Below are 17,495 nucleotides of genomic sequence, written 5' to 3'. Positions count from 1 at the left end.
GGAAGAGGACGAGAGGGAGGCGCCCCACGCGCTCGGCCCGCGGCCGGCCACCTCCCAGGTTCCTCGCGGGCGAGTGGTCCTCCATTGCGCCCCTGCCCCGCGGACTCCCTGGGCCGAGGGACGGCCGGCAGGAGCGCGCTCTGCGGCCCTCGGCGGGCACACCGGTCAGGCCCTGTGGGCTAACGGGCTGGAGGGAGGCTGCTCACGCCAGCGTCCACGAAAGCTGAGCGCGAGTTCATCCAGGAGTTCCTGAGGCCGGGCCGCCGTGGGTGGCACCGCTGGGGTGGGAGCGGGGTGAAACGGGGCCCCGACTTCAGAAAGCCGCCTCCCACTGGCCACCGCAGTATTCGGACACCCCGCCCGCGAGCCCTGGCCCCGCGCCGCCGGCCTCCAGGTGTTCCGCGGCCGCGCCTCCCCGCCCCAGTCCCTCCCCGGGCCCCGGCAGGTTCAATCCCGGGGCGGCCGGGCCGGGAGCCGGCCCCTGGCCGCATCCCCCTCCCACTCCGCCCAGGCGGCCGCCGCTAAAACCCCGGCGCTCCCACGTGGAGCTGCGTTCTGCTCTGAGCCCGGGGTGGGCGCACACTGTCAACGACCCAAGGTGTTAAGTCTCCAGAAGAGTCTTGAGCCGGGGGTTCGCAACCCAGATTGGTCCCGAGGACCGGCTGCTTCATGGAGCCCCAGGGGGCGCAGCGGCTCACTTTGGAGGCGCAGGGGCCCGCGCCCTTTGGAGAACCCCCACCAGCCCGGGAGCGGCCCGCCGCCGGGGTCCTCTGCCTGGAGGGTGGCGAGGACGGCGGCAGCGTAGCGGAGTCCGGGAGCCCCGACGCCGAGCCCTTGTCCCCCGAGGAGGAGGCTGTTCTCCGAGAGCAGGAGGAGCTGCTGGCGTGCCGCCGCCGCCGCCGCGCGCGGTCCTTCTCGCTGCCCGCCGACCCGCTCTTGCAGGCGGCCAAGCTCCTGCAGCAGCGCCAGCAGCTCGGCCTGGGGCTGGGCGCGGAGGGCGGCGAGAGGGCCGAGGACGCGCCGCACGGCCCGGGCGGCTGCTGCGCCAAGTGCAAGAAGCGAGTGCAGTTCGCGGACGCGCTGGGGCTGAGCCTGGCCAGCGTCAAGCACTTCAGCGAGGCCGAGGAGCCGCGGGTGCCGCCGGCCGTGCTCTCCCGCCTCCGCAGCTTCCCCATGAGCGCCGAGGACCTGCAACAGCTCCCGGGCCTGCTGGCGGCGGTCGGGGCGCCGCCCCCACGGCTCCGTCCCCTCTTCGAGCTTCCCGGGCCCGGCGCGGCGGCCGAGCGCCTGCGGCGGCAGCGCGTGTGCCTGGAGCGCGTGCACTGCTCGGCGCCCGGGGACGCGGAGGTGACCGGCTCGGGACGGGTGCTGGGCTGCCCCGGGCCGAGGGCCGTGGCCGTGCGCTACACTTTCACCGAATGGCGCTCCTTCCTGGACGTGCCTGCAGACCTGCAGCCGGAGCCCGCGGAGCTTCAGCGGCCGGAGACGCCGTCGGGGGAACCTGGGCCCGGGGGCGCCGAGGAGGAGCCGAGCGCCGAGCGCTTCCACTTCTCCCTGTGCCTGCCCCCGGGTCTGCAGCCCCAGGAGGGGGAGGACGTGAACGCGCCGGACATCGCCGTCCACTTCGCAGTCTGCTACCGCTGCGCCCAGGGCGAGTACTGGGACAACAACGCGGGGGCCAACTACACGCTGCGCTACGCGCGCCCCTCGCCCTCTCCCTGACCCGCCCGCCGGCCCTCGGCCCCGCGGCGCCGGAACCCCTGGAGGGACCGCGGGGCGCGGGCCGCGCTGGGTGACTTGACCGGACACTTATGCTGAACGTCGTCCACCTGGAGTGTGGGGGGTGCGGAGGGAACGGAGGGAGCCACTCAGTGGTGAAGTCGCCCCCAGACAGATCCTGTGGCCGAGCACGGTGAGCCGGAGCCAAGCACCCAACCTCCCGGCCGGCTTTCCCATCGCTCAGGCCTTCCTAGCCGATCTCCCCAATTCTACACCAGCGTCAGAATGGAAAGTGACCGGTAGTTTTCGCCAAGAAAAAGGCTCCTGACAACTGAGCCAGGCTGTAAGACCTTCGGATGTGTTTTTAACTGTAGACATCGTGTTTTAGCCTTTGCAGCTTGTTGGAGACCCGTCACTCTCAGGGAAAGGACGAAGCATCCCGCCGCATTGCCCCTAAGGAAGGCGCTGGAACTGTGGGTGCACGATGGAGCCGGGGGTGGGGGGTTGGGGCCTTGGCTGTCCTTTTGTCTTACCCGGTCTCGGGAGAAGTTGGCCCAGACTGGCCGTTATTTACTTGTGCCTTTGTAGAAATGTCCTTTAAAAAAGTAAAGGCCTCTTGCACGCCCTTTTACGCTGCACTTTATAGCTCAGCTCCTGGGCATTTGAGAGGTCTTGACAGGCAGGCTAGCTTCTCCAGCTAATGATGCATGCAGTTTAACAGTAGTTAAGCAACGGTAATTCTAAATTTCCTTTCTTCCATCCCCCCCTGTCTCTGTAAAAGCCCAAATTTCCCATACTGGGCCAAAAAAGAAAAAGTCCTTCCAAATGTTTTGTGGCAGGAATTTGATCACAGAAAAATATAAGCATGGTCTAATAAGCTTGGTTTAAATTCTAAAGAGCTGCCAATTATGTGACTATTTCCCGATCTTCTCTCCTGCACTTTCTTGTGATTAAAAATAACCCTTGTCAATGGGTGTTTCAAACACTGAAACATTTTTCTGTCCCCCGCCAAAAGAAGAAGTTGGTGAATTGAAACACCAGAGTAGCCATCTAGTGGACCTTGGCCGTGAGCCGGGGAGCTGGCCCCCTGTTCCCAGCCTCTTTTGTGGAGGCAGAGCGCATACCCTCTGCAGCATTTCTGGGCCAGCAGCAGACAGGGAAGCTGGATTCCAAGTGCAGAGCTGGGGTGTGTGTGTGTGTGTGTGTGTGTGTGTGTGTGTGTGTGTGTGTGTGTGAAAACGTGGCTTTCTGTCCCACTTGGAGCCACAGTGGTGACTTGATAGATGATGAAACATGCCCAGCAAAAAAAATGCTGTTCAGAACTAGATAGGTGCCCTGCACAGGGCAGGACTGTGGGCATAGAGTCTGGCCCCTGATGGCTGTAGATGCCAAGATGAGCAGGGCGGGGCCTCGGGGGCATCCTGAATGAGGACTTGGTTCCTTCACATCTTGGTCATCCTTTAGTAATTTGTCTTTCCCCAGTTTTCATATATTCCTGCACAGGACTAGTGTAATGAATCTGTTTTGTAATGGTAATCTTCAAAGAGTGAAGGGTGGTTTCACTACTGAATAAGGGTAGGCATATTCATCCCGTGGCCAAATTCAGCCTGGTGCCTGTTCTTGTAGGGCCTGAGAGCTAAGGATGATTTTTATATTTTTAAACAGTTGAAAAATTCAAAAGAATACTATTTTGTGAGACATGAGAATTATATGAGATTCAGATTTCAGTGTCCACAAACAAGATTTTATTGGAACACAGCCATGAACAATCATTTACATGCATCTATGATTGCTTTTCTGCTACAAGAGCAGGGTTGAGGAGATGCAACAGAAACCATATGGCAAATTCTGAAATATTAACTATCTAGACCTTTAGAGAAAGTTTGCCAAGCCCTGCTATAGAGAAGCAGTATTTTTAAAATGTATGTTTTTTTGAATATATGTGCTTTTTTTTAAAAAAAATTGATTTTTAGAGAAAGAGGAAGGGAGAGGGATAGAGAGATAGCAACATCAACGATCCATCGGCTGCATCCTACACACCCCCTACTGGGGATCAAGCCCACAACCCCTAGTATGTATCCTGATCAGGAATCAAGCTGTGAGCTCCTGGTTCATAGGTCAACGCTCAACCACTGAGCCACACCAGCCAGGCCAGAAGCAGTATTTTTTAAACGTTATATGTTGATAGTTATACTTAATAAAGAAGTTAAACTTTTATTAAAATGTTGCCACATGAAATATACCTCTTTTAGGTAAAGATTGAACTGTTTACTCTTGGTTAAAATAAACACCGCAATACCAATGTACAATTATTACTGTACGGGGGAGGGGAATCAACCTGTTGCCTTCTTTCATCTGTTAAGCTAATAATAAAAAGGTGCTTTTCGAAGTGAGTGGCCATAAGCATTTATTTGAGATCAAAGAATAGCTATTTGGGATGCACTGATTCAGGCAAAAGTCCAAATACTGTTCCAGTTAGGAGACAAAGGCAAGGATATTTATGAAAAGGGAAAGGGAACAATTACATCAATAGGAGGAAGCATTTCCATTGGTACAGATTACATAACATAGGGATGCTAATTGCGAACAATGTTTTTAATTTTCAGTCTAGTAGTCATAATTACTCTTTTCTTTGCAAACAGTTTTTTGGGGACAATGTTGCTTTAGGCCCAGTCCAAAGGTTTGCCCTGATTTCAGAGGTTTGAGGTATAATACATTCAAGCAGTTTCTCTGGCATGACAGTTTTGGTTCCATTTTAAAGTGGCTCCATTTATTATTTTTGACACATCTAAGAAATAATAAATCAATGCACCTGAAATGTAGCCCCCATCTGAATTAACATCAAGCTACAAAAACTGCCACATATTTTTGTGCCTCAAAATGTATGTCTTGAGCTATAGAGATATTTAGTTTGAACTCTGGTTTTAAGACATCCCTTTTGACTGTAGCAGTGTTTGTCAAACTAATTGATCATAGAAAAATTTTAAAATAGTAACTTACTTGTGAAAAGCCACCAGAAGTTAATGAACTAAAATTTATAATCTGAGTAAATCAGATTAAAAATGGTCACATAGATGAAATGATGAATTCTTAATTCACATATACTTATAAAAGCTTTATAACAATTAAAATAAGCAATTATTAGAATTATCTTATTTTTTGTTATTAACTACAAAAGTTAGTCCTCTTTTCATGCTATATTTAGTATTGGGTCTGGTATATAATTTCTTTCTTTTTTCCTTTCCTGCTTTATTTCTTCCCTCCCTCCCTCCCTCCCTCCCTTCCTTCCTTCCTTCCTTCCATCCTTGTTAATCTTCACTTAAGGATATTTTTCCATTGGTTGCCTCCTGCACACACCTCGACCAGGGCCGAGGAACCTGCAACTGAGGTATGTGCCCTTGACCAGAATTGAACCTGACACCCTTCAGTCCGAGGGCAGATGCTCCATCCACTGAGCCAAACCAGCTAGGACTAACATTTCTTTTTGAATAGTGCTTTATTGCATAATAACAACACCTAGATACATTTTACATTTTTCTTATGTGTTTAATAATACATTTTAGTTGAAAAGTATTGATAATGTATATGGCCTATAACTCATATTGAAATGCTGGTTTATATGGTAATGATGCATTATTTTTTATTTTAAAATTTTACTTTAAATTAGGATCCCAATATAACAATAAAAGTAAATCTAGAATAAAACACATAAGAAATGGGTTTTTAAGAGGGATGTACAGCAACTTTCCTATTCTCATAAATAACTATTGATTTTCAAAAGTATAATTTGGAATCCAAATCATTAATTTTAAAAGTACTTGTTTCATAATATAACAAATACCAAATGTGGCTGTTAGGAAAGTAAATCTAGCTTTGCTCTCCTCCAAATCTTGGAGAACAGCTTTTTTAAGGTTCAGAATTGTGTAAGATATTTTGAACACCCAGTCTTTCTGCACATGGTTATAGACCTTAGACCTTCAAAGTACTGGAATTGGTAACCTTCTAAATGTCTATTTTATAAAGTGCCAACTTTGTTTTACAGACTGATAGCAAACATTTTGTAAAGAAAGGCAATGACTTCAAAGTAGGCTTTATTTTTTTTTAAAAGTTAGTTTTAAAGGAAGTGTCAATATTGACCAGAGTAAGGAAATATTTAAGAGTGTATTTTCGTGAATGGAATGAAAACACACATACTCATTCCAAAATCAAATTGCAAAATTCCCACAATAAGGGGGATTCCTGTTTTTTTTTTTTTCTTTTCTTTCTTTGCAGTAATATTTACCTCAACTTGAATAAAGGAGGGTTATTCTGCTTAAACATATAATAGCTTAAATGTTTTGCCCAGCTCTAGTGATCAAAACCCAAGTTCTCAGCTCATTTAATTACTGTGGCCTCCACAAGAGAGATTTTAGTTTCTTCTTGTGGTAAGTGGGTCCATGGGTCGCTGGGCCTGGGGATGTTGCTGGTAAATGAAATGTGTGTCCCTATCTAAAGAGCTCCTGAAGCAGCGGCTGGGAACGTGGCAGTCTGTGTGATACCGATGGTTAACAGTAAACATGTTGAGGTATTAGATCATAGAGTCCAGAGATGTAGGTATAGGCTTCCAATTGCTTTGGTTATCACGTAGCTTATAGTTAAAGATGAAGAAAATATGTGAGCCGTGTTCTGAAGGCCTGCCTGTGCAGCAAGTTCCACGAGAGGTGTTTAAAAGTACACTTTGTTGGATATAATAGAAAAAAGTAGCTATTTAAGCACAAATCAAGGATAGCTTAAACAATAAAATTGATAGCTTAAATAATAACAATAACAAGACATTGAGTGTCAGCCTCTTGCTTTCCAGATATTGCTAACGTGTAATCGTAAGATATTTTGCCAAATCTTGGTTCTCCAACCCAGTTAGATCACCTGATGACTGTGAGGAAGGCACCAGACAAGGTGACGTCAGGACCTGAGCTAATCAGACTAAGGGAAACGCTGAGGCTTGCACAAGAACTAGCTAATCAGCTTCACCCTCGACCCTAACCCCCAGCCCCCAGTCTCTGCCTTTAAAAACCCTTGATTTAAAAACCATCGTGAAGTTTGGATTTTGAGTACTAGCTCCCTGTTCTCTAGGCTTGGCGCCCTGCCAGTTGTTAGGGTCGCCGAAGGAGGAATGCACGAGGCTAAAAGGGGAGAAGAATTATGAATTTATTAGGTCATCTGGATCCAGATAGGCTGAGCCCCAGAATGGCGCCAACTCCCAAAGACAGGGGGGCCATTTTAAAGGACTCTAGGCGGGCTTTTTCTGGGTGGAGAATTCTCTGTGCGGGTGCGGATTCTGGGAAACTCCGGAGGGGAGAGAGAATGGTCTTAGCAGGTGGAATGTGGTCTAGGCAAGTGGAATGTCCATTGTGAAGTGGCCTAAAGGACAGTTCCCAGGGGAGGGGGTATCGATTCAGACCTACCACCAACACCAGTTTTAATTCTCCACCGCAAAGCTCAGTGTTCAGTGTTTGGCTCTGCTGCAGGGCGAGTGCAGGAACCCTCCTCGGTTGGGTGACAAATGGAACAAAGTTTCTCCTCAGAACCCCAAGGTTTGTGAATCAAGGTGGCTAGCTGGTTCCAAGACCTAACTAGGGAGGCCAGGCTCCTACCTAGGGAGTGGGTGCAGGACCCTGGGAGCCCACCGAGCTCTGGGGGCACCGAGGCATCTCTGTCCGTGGGCAGCAGAGCCCCAGCCCAGGCAGCCTTCCTGCAGCACCTGGGAGTGGGCAGGACCCATGAACCTTGGCCAGAAGGCAGGGGACTCTGCCCTGTCCGCTGGGCAGTGGGCTTTCCCCTGACCACGCTCACCTGCTCTGCCCTTCCAACTGCCCTGACCAGGTGAGAGCTTCCCACAAGATGTCCGCGCACAGCAAAGCAGACACTGCTGCTCATTCATTTTTGGAGTTTTAGTGTTGGGCTCTTTGTACATCATTTCACAAGTTGCCTTACTATACTAAGTTTTTTTGTTTTCTTTTGTTTTCATTCTGTTACAGGGCAGTGAAAAGCTAGGAAAATTCCAGGGCAAGAGGAATAAGGAAACTGAGACAAGAATGTTAAAACAAGACGAAACCACCACGTGGGCAATTTGTAACTGACTTGTAAATAACCAGCCATTATCTTTCCAAACCTAGGACACTTGAGAACAAATACTTAGAAGCTTCCCTGAGGAGAGAATGTGGAAAAGGAGGGGGGAAGGGGAAAGGAAAAAAGGGCAATTTACTCCCTAAGCAGAAAAGTCAGCCCTCTCAGGCTTGGCAAGATAAAGTGCCAGGTGCTTCTCGTGAGTTCTGGGAAGGCCACGGCGAAGTAAAAAGGGACCATGAGTCCTAGCCGGGTTGGCTCAGTGGATAGAGTGTTGGCCCGCAGACTGAAGGGCAGGTACCTTGTACCTCGTACCTCGGTTGCAGGCTTGATCCCTGGCCCTGGTCAGGGCGCATGCAGAGGTAACCAACTGATGTGTCTCAATGTTTCTCTCTATCTCTCCCCATCCCTTCTACTCTCTCTAAAAATCAGTGGAAAAATAGCCTCAGGTGAGAATTAAAAAAAAAAAAGGGGGACCTTGAGAATTAATCTTTATCAAGATTTTCAGCAGAGGAATTTTGAAACCTATAGACAGGAGGGTATATAACGCCTCTGACCCCCCCCCCCCCCCAGCTGCTCTTCAGATTAGCTGAGAGCCCCTCTGCATGCGTTATGCTGGATGATTGATTTCATTGCCTTTACTAAATGTGCATGCTTTAATAAATTGGCTTGGTCACAACACAATCAAGGTCTCTGATTTACAGTAATTTGTATGAGAAGACAAGAATCGAGGTTGGAGACAGCCCTCTCCCTCTGACTCAGGGTGCTGTCCGATAGCACCCTTTCTAGGGTCTCGGGGTGTTTGTAACAATTCCCTGGCTCAGCTGTGTGTTTCTTAGGAGCATGTGGCTTTTGGCCACTGGGTGTTGTGATCTGTGTTACGTGTGCTTTATCGGGTGTTCAGGAACAGCCTCTGGGGGGAAATGGGATGTTTTGCTTTTTTTTGTGGCAGCATGGAAAATAATCTAATGCGCATTTTTGGTTCACACAATGGGACAAGGGTTTGTAGTTTAAAAGTGACGTGTGGTAACTTAACGAGCAACCTTGACAGTGAGCTTTCTGCAGTCCAGCCTTTGCCCAGCCAATCACCATGCTGCCAGGGCCTGGACAATCTCCAGGGCTCAGGGATCTGCTCTTTGTAGTCACAGGGGCAAGGGGCTGGGAACTGGATGGAGCCTGACAACCTGGGCTCTGCCCAGGATTCACCTTTCCTCCTACAGAGCAGTCCTGGCCATCGGGTAGATAAGCTGGCCTATGCCTGGAAGCCTGCTGGGAGAGGCTGACCCAGGTTTCTCTTCAGGACTACAGAACAGACACATCTGCTAGGTGACCTGCAATGCTTTCTCATTCCTCTACCGACTTACTTTAGCTGACTGGGGAGATATCACACTATAGCGCTAAATGGTCCTTTAGTTCTCCAAGGGCTGATTGTTGGACTGCTAAATACAATAATTTTGGGCTCATTAGGATTTTAAACTTCTTTGAATCTTTTTGGTAGACATTGCATTTTCATTTTGTGGAGTTTAGTTCTCTGATCTTGGCCAACTGTGAGCAGACAAGCAGATTAATTTTGGCAAGGAAAGAACAGAGTCACATTTCAGCTGAAAGCAGATTTTTTGAGATGGCAAATATGAAGGGCTTTGCCTAGAGAATCTAACAGACGAATAGAAATCTATGTAAGTCAGGAGTTCAGAGCCAGTTCAACTGGGAAAGCTATAAACATTTCTGGAAAGCAAAGATACTTTAGAGTAACTTACAGATATTTGAAGAAATGAGACCAGTGTAATTTCTCCATGATTATATTTACTCATCCCATTCATATTGTTGGCATTGTTCAGGTCTTTGAAACTGGTTCTCTGAAGTCATTTCCCAAGGAGAGTCAACAGCACCCTAATGTATCCCAGATGGAAAATTTGGTCTGAAAATCGGAGTTGAATAGAGATTGAAAGCAGGTAGATTTAAATTCATGAGCACATCCCGCAGAAGGCTTTTCTGCCAATAGCTGCAGTGGTGTTGTGTTGGGGAAGCACCCACTCCAGCCGAAGAGAAGTTATGGCCGTGGGAAACTAGCTCTGTAAAGGGGCTGCTGCGCCCTGCTCTCCAGAGGATCTGTGGGTTCAGCGCCTTAGGCCTTGATGTCTTTGGGTAAAGAGCCCTTGTTGTCATGAGTCTGTAGTGATGCAGCTGAAGTGGCGTCTTTTCACCCTATGTAGGTGAAAGAGGTTAGTATTTCTCAGAGAGAGCTAGTTTTTTTTCTAATTTTTACACTATTTAAAAAGAAATGTGAGTTTCTATTCAGGACCATTTTAAATCGTCGAGAACATTCCATTTGTGTGTTCCTTTCAGTTTGGTTAAGGGCAATCATGTTCTTATGCACAGACTTCAGGCACTTTGTTTTTCAGCCAGAAAGCCCCAAAGCCTGTGTGTTTCCCATGTCACAACTACTGCAGACCACAGATTAGTGAGGTCTATTCATTTGCATTAGAATTGTGAGTTTATGAATATGATTGAGTTTGGAGGTCTCTGGGACATCTATAAATTGATATTAAATGGATAATTGCAGATATTAATAGATATTAAATATAGACAAGTGCTTAACAATGAAATACATGATGTGTTCTTTTGCAAAAAAGAAAAAATAAATAACTTAGTACATATTTAGGAATGTCTGTGAGTCCCCACCTTTGCCCACTACCCGCCGAAATCTGAACTAGAGGTTGCTTCTGTTACCAGATCCTGAGTTATTTTGGACTTTGCTGTTTACCAGAAAGTCATTAAAAATGAATTTATGTATTGGTGCAACATGTCCTGAAAGACTAGCTTTCTTGGCAGAGCAAGCAATATCTTTTTTTAAAAATTAAATATATTTTTATTGATTTCAGAGAGGAAGGGAGAGGGAGAAATAGAAACATCAATGATGAGAGAGAATCATTGATTGGCTGCCTCCTTCACACCCCCTATTGGGGATCGAGCCCACAACCTAGGCATGTGCCCTTGACAGGAATTGAACCAGTGACCTCTTGTTTCCTAGGTCGACACTAAACCGTTGAGCCACACCCGGCTGGGCGAGCAAGCAACATCTTCCAAATGGGTTGTAAAGGCATTGCCTTGCATGAAATGCCAGCTTCTCGAGACATGTCCTCCTCCAACCCCTGCAGACTCTGGCCTGGGCAGAAGCATGCTAATGGCCGCTGTGAGGTGGAAGGCATAACTTTTAACCCTTCGCTTTTGGCTCTGCCACATCCAGTAGGTTCAGCAGATCTTACACATGGTATCTTCACTATCCAAAAAAAATTTGTTACAGCCAGGGGCTTCTAAAATGATTTAGCAACATTCTCTATAGGCGCGGGTGTAAGAGGCAATGGTGGACGCGTGTGGTAAATGATCCACTATGTGACAGCAGGGGTTTGGGATTGTAGGGCAGAGAGACCCATCTTAATGAGACGCAGTTTGTGTTAACCCACAGCCCAGTGATGTTAAGGTCCTCTGCCACTGTAATGTCACTGCAATGTCCAAGTCATTTCTCCAGGGTTTGAACATGCAACAGAGCCCAACCAGGTGTGTCCTGAATCCCTGAGCTTCCCAGGGACACTGCCTGTGGAGGGCTCTGACTTGCCAGAGGAAGTAGGTGAGGCCCAGAGCCCTGTGTGCAGGGTGGTTGTCAGTGCTGGAGTGGAGATGACCCCCGGCTTTGCTGGCACTGTGTCTGCCCTCCTTAGCTGGGAGCAGATGGGGCCAAAGCTTCCTTTATTAGCCATGCAGCAGCAGCAAGAGCGGGTCACTATTTTGGATAGCATATTTCATGCAAATACATTCACACTGTTATTTCTAATAAAGTGAGAAAATAACTTAATTAACATTTGTTTTAAGATGTGCTTGAGAAATATGGCCAGTGGGAAGTTTGGGATGAGTAACACATTTCTATGAATGTGAGCTTTGGAAGTGTTTATTTAATCCGAGAAGTACTGTAGTAAAACCCAGTCTCATGTTTCTCCTTAATTTTAAAAAAGGAGAGCTATATCTTTGTGGTTTGAAACTGTCTTTTCAATTCTGAGGGTGTTTTTTTTACTTTGCTGCTCCATTGTATGGTTATTATTATTATTTTTTTTGTATGCATTGAACAACAACAAAAAAATGCTGTTCTAATTTGAATAAAAATCTGTAAAGCGATTTGGTACTTTAAAGACTGGAAACATTTTCGGTGGTCACACCAGTGGGTGGAGGCCAGGAGTGCTACTAAGATTTTGCAATGCACAGGACAGCCCCCGGAGAAAAGAACTGTCTGCTAAAACCTCAGTGCGGAGGTTGAAAACCCCTGAGTTAATAGTATTGTACCAACATGGATGTCCTGGTTTTGACAATTTACTAAGGTTATGGAGAGACATCATCACTGGGAAAGGATACATGGAACTTCTCTGTGCTATTTCTGCAATTTCTTGTGAGTTTCAAACCATTTCAAAATAAAAAGTTGTAATAATAACAAAATGGAATTAAACAAAAAAAGAAAGAAAAACTACTGTTGAGAAGTGTATAAAGCATTGTTGGGCCCTGGCCAGGTAGGTCAGTTGGTTAGAGTGTCATCCTGATACACCAAGGTTGTGATCCCCAGTCAGGGCACATACAAGAATTAACCAAAGAATACGTAAAAATAAGTGGAACAACAAATCCATGTCTTGCTCTCTTTCTTTCTCTCTCTCTCCCCAAAACCAATCAATAAAAAATTTTGCCCTGGCTGATGTGGCTCAGTGGTTGAGTGTTGTCCCATGCACCAAAAGGTCACGGGTTCCATTCCTGGTCAGGGCACATATTCGGGTTTCAGGCTCAGTACCCAGTAGGGGACATGCAGGAGGCAGCCAATTGATGTTTCTCTCTCCTTGTCCCTTCCCCTTTCTCTAAAATCAATAAAAACATAGTTTAAAAATTGAAAGGAAAAAACAAAGCGTTGTCAGGTGCTACGCTAGTGCAGAAGCACACTCGCTGCCAGGCCGGGGGCACGATGTGGGAACCCGCAGAGGCTCCAGGTGAGCCGGGCCTGCCCTGGCATCGCTCGGTCCTGCCTGGCTGTGCCCTTCCAAGCAAGTCCCTTTCCCTAGCGAGCCTGTGCTTTCATATCTGAAATGGGGGCAGTAGCACTTGCTAACTAGATTGTTGTAAGCACAAAGGGAATTTATTTGTGAAGTGCCCGGCATCTTTAGTTCTCTCTCTCTTCCCTCTGGCCTCTGCCAGCTGTTCCTACTGATTCTGTTCTGAGGATAAATGGTATCTGACTTCATCAGAATGTAAGAAGAATAAATAAATCTTCCAATTTGGGGAAAACATTGCACTGGTCCCCTATGTTCTAACCAGACAAACTGTTCTTGTGACCTGGACAGCAAACATGCTGCTTATTTCCTGTTTTTCCTATGATGGGACATGTGTAATGTATGCATGTCGTTATGACATCATGTATACAACGTGCATATGCTCATGTGACTTATATCTGTTGCATTTCCTTGAATAGCCTCTGCAGAGATTACCCACCCTATCTTAAGAAGCTTTTGGGGGCCTCCTGTTTGTTGACTACTGTTCGGTATCATTGAACATCCATGCTTGTCGACCTTATGGCTTCTGTGACCGCCCTCTCCTGACTTACCTTCTCCTTCCGTCTGCTATCCTGTCCTCCAAAAGCCCTTTACCTCCTTGTTCTCTTATAAAGCTTGTCCCACGCTCTTCATACTCGCTGCAGTGGCCAGCGTTCCCTCAGTCAGCGCAGCAGAAATCTGTTCATTTGTTCAGCAAGTGTCGATGGAGCCCTTTCTATGTGGCAGGCACAGCCATGGCATTGGGATACGTGGGGATTAAGATATGCTGGGGGCATGGCTCTCATGGAGCTTGCATTTGGGACAGACGAACCTTTATGTAGACAACTCCAAATCTACCCGTATAGGCACATTCTCTGCACTCACACTTCCACCATCCACACATGTAAGGAAATGCCATTTTCATTAATAAATCTGACACTCAGAGCCTTGAAGCTGGTCCTCAGACAATCCCTGGTAGGGGAGGGCCACGTGGCTCTGCCTGATTTCCTTGGATGGGCCTCCCTCGTGGTGGAGGGTGGAGAGGTGTCTTTGGACAAAGGCTGCAGCCTCCCACAGTGGAGAGCTGCTTCTCAGGCTAGAGCCTGGTCTATCTCTCCCTTCACCTCAGTCCTGTCCTCACACAAGAATGTCTAATGACATCCAAGGGGTGAAATTGTCACATTGAAAACCTGTTGCGCAGTTTCTACTGAAGCTGACTACACATAACCATCTGATCAGAAATTCTGCATTTGCACAGAAGTGTGTACTTACGGGCACCAAGAGACACGTTATGAGAATGTTTATAGCATTGTTGTACATAATAGACAAAACTGAAACTTACGCATTCAGCAGTCACGGCCAGCACCTGGAGATCCTCACCTCCCGCTGAGGCGGGTGGATGGACCTAGGGAGTTACAGATCCACACATGCCATCTCCCATCTCCTGGAGACAGGCACCCTGAGTGCAGTGGTGGGCAGAACCTCTGTGTCCTAATGTGTCAGTTATGTCCCTCTGTTGCTGAGGAGAACGGCTGACTTTTATTTGGTTGGATGCCCATAGCACGGGATGCCACTTGCCTGGATTATTTTATTCAATTCGAGTAACGATCAGTTGGGGGCAGAGGAAGGGAGAAACCTCGTCTCCCCTCCTGGTTGCCGAGAGGGATTTCTCCCACCCTGAGGCATCTTGCCCCACTCCTCGCTGTTGCCCACAGGGACCGGGGGTGGCGCGGCCATTGGTTTAGAGGGTGCGTCTCCTTTCACACCAGTGGGAGGCCACAACCTTGGCGCTGTGTACACTCTGCAGACTCACTTCTCTGGTGTAAAGGGTCTCCCTGGGAGTATGGACTTATTTAACCCATTTGACTCACACTTGGCAGTGTTGTGAGTAGCCTACAGCAACTATAAAAATGGCATGACTCTACTGTCCCTCATTTTTCTCATTTCTTAAGTGGTACAAAACTTGGGTTGGGAAGAGGTTGGGTGCTATTTATTGGCTTCCCTTAGAGATTCCAACACAACTCTGTGAGATAGGTACTACTCCTATTTTATAGCTGAAGCAATTGAGTCTCAGGGGGGATGAGTAAAGAGCCCAGTGAAAAATAGACTGAGCTTGGATTTGAACCCGGAACAGCCAGACCCAGATCCATTGCTCTGAACTACAACTGCTACAATAAGTGCAAACACAGAGAAGATAGCATATTTGGAGTTCATCCACAGGAAAGAAAGGAGATTTTGCTTGGGTTCCTCCTGGTCTCTCATGAGGGTGCAAGACGTCTGGACCTCTCAGTATCTGGCAAGAGCTCAACCTCCCTCTCCTACCTCGGTACTGTCATCAAAGTTCCTGCTCCTACTTCTTCTGAGGGACTGACACTGGGACTAGGTCCCCTTTTCAGTGGGGAATTTACCTATAAAAAATGTGAACTAACTTCTTACAGTGGACTCATATTTCCATAAAACACAGTATTGTTCAATGTTTCACACTGTAAGTTACAGAAACTAAGTCAAGTCAGCTTGAGCAAACAGGAGAATTGGTTTGATGGATGCTAGGCCATCGTGTGGAATCTAAAGGCAGCTGGGTCTCTCCAGGGCCTGGAGGCCAGGAAGTGTGAAGCCACCCGGACTTGGAGGGTCTCTGTCGGCTCTGTTCTCCTGCACGCTTCTCTCCCTGCAGACTGGGTTCCTCCTCTGCTCTGTCTACATGGTCGATGGGAGATGGCTGCTGTGAACCTCCCAAGTCCATGTCACTTGAGTTCCAGCAAACAGCCCAGATATAACTAGAAGTCTCACCTGGCCGGTGGCGCTCAGTGGTTAAGCATCAACAATGAACCAGGAGGTCACGGTTCGATTCCCAGTCAGGGCACATGCCCAGGTTGCAGGACGTGCAGGAGGCAGCTGATCAATGATTCTCTCTCATCGTTGATGTTTCTGACTCTCCCTTTCCCTTCCTCTCTAAAATCAATAAAAATATATATTTAAAAAAAAAGAACTAGAAGTCTCACTTCGAGTTTTAAGTGTCTCAGAGAAAAATACACACTTGATTCACTTTGGTCAGGTGTCCATCCCTGTTCCATTAGCTGTGGCTGGAAGTGGGGTGTGGGGGAGGGGTGTAGGATTATGATACAAAGTGGAAGTCAAGAGCTCCCAAGGAAAAGGGCTCTCATGAGATAGGCAGATACTCCAGTGCCTCTACTGCAGATCACACACACACACACACACACACACACACACACACACACACGGAATGCAGACGTGTAGCGGTGCAGTGTATGTAGATATGTATTTGCATTAAGGGGGATGTATTGCTGCCCTATATCTTATTTCAGTGAGAGCAACCCCATTCTGCCAGTCTTTCAGGATCAAAGTATTCCAGTTATCTTTGCTTCACTGCTGTTCTTTATTTTATTTGATGTGTCCAATCTCTCTCATCAAGTCTGTCCTTTGGAAATAACTTTTGGATTCAGTCTTCCATCTAATTCACATGGTTACTGTCCTCAGCCAGGCCTTAATTCTCTTGCATCTAAGTTACCACCACAGATTCCTGGCTGGCTCTCTGCTCATGGGCATTCTGTGTATCACTACGCAGTTCAGCTGCTGCATGCTCCTATCTCTTGCTTAACAGCCCCCTTCCATACCAAATAAAACTCAAAATTTGTGGCTCAGGCAGAAGCAATTTCTCCTTCTTTTGTATGTTACCTCTGCTGCCCCTTCTAGCTCTACTTTATCTGTGCCTCTGATAGGTAACTTCTCAGACTTTGCAAATCTGTTTATATATATGTCTTAAATACAGTGCTAAATGTACTGTAACTCAGGAAAGAACCCACATCTGGTGCATTTGTACATCCATAAGGTATCTGACACCATTTCTAAATGAATGCTTGCTTACTCTACAAAACATGGTAGAAGATATTTATGTGCATTATGCATGTACAATCCTTACAGCTACCGTGTAAGGTAGGTATGTGACAGATGAGTTTAGAGAAGCTACTTGCCCAGGATCTCCCCGTCAGGGAGGCAGAATTGGAAGATGAAGGCTTTCTGGGCGGTCTGTAGCTCTCTGGCTGCCGATGGACCTGTCATTTTCTGAACAGAAGCAGGATTGGCGCCCTGTTTCAGTGCACAAGCACCGTGTACCTGCCTCTCTCAGCCCTCCCATAGCTGAGCTGTCCATCTTCTACCTCAACACTTCACTCCCCTCCAGGCTCATTCAAACCCAAGGATCTTGGTGGTTCTCTTAGACCACACTGTGCTCAGGCACGCGGCCAGTTCAGCACTGGTCATTTCGGTTGTTTCACACGTGTTTAGCTGGGACCCCACAATTGGCCTCCACCCCAGGCTGCTCACTCCTCTCTGAGTACACTCAACTTTTTTTTTTTTTTAATTTAAACCATGTGTCTGTCTTTGAAGACTTGCAAGGGAAAAGTTATGGAGAGTTATTGTTATTGTTGGGTAAGCAAGAGATAGATATTCTCTTTCTTTTTCAGCTGAGTCTAAATTCTGCTTTAGGAATCTCAGAAGCCAGCAGAACCAGGAGGAACAAGTTTTTGGTTCAGGAAAAATTAGAAGCACACTTGTTGGGTTAGACACTGGACCAGAGGCTGGTGAAGACTC

General features: G+C 47.4%; 1 protein-coding gene across 1 annotated transcript; it reads left to right on the top strand.

The window, feature by feature from the left end:
* The first annotated feature begins 669 nt into the window (after nucleotides 1-669).
* Nucleotides 670-1,722, top strand: PPP1R3G (protein phosphatase 1 regulatory subunit 3G). Its single transcript, XM_008154878.3, has one exon. It carries the CDS (start codon nucleotides 670-672, stop codon nucleotides 1,720-1,722), a length of 1,053 nt encoding a protein of 350 aa, XP_008153100.1.
* Nucleotides 1,723-17,495: the final 15,773 nt, after the last annotated feature.

The sequence above is a fragment of the Eptesicus fuscus genome, chromosome 9, assembly GCF_027574615.1.
Source record: "Eptesicus fuscus isolate TK198812 chromosome 9, DD_ASM_mEF_20220401, whole genome shotgun sequence".
NCBI classification, from domain to species: Eukaryota; Metazoa; Chordata; class Mammalia; order Chiroptera; family Vespertilionidae; genus Eptesicus; species Eptesicus fuscus.
Note: the sequence above shows the minus strand (reverse complement) of the source record. Positions and strands in the feature narration are given on the sequence as shown.

Bases quoted from the DNA above. Each gene is read 5' to 3' on its own strand.
- PPP1R3G (XM_008154878.3), top strand. From the start codon at position 670: ATGGAGCCCCAGGGGGCGCAGCGGCTCACTTTGGAGGCGCAGGGGCCC.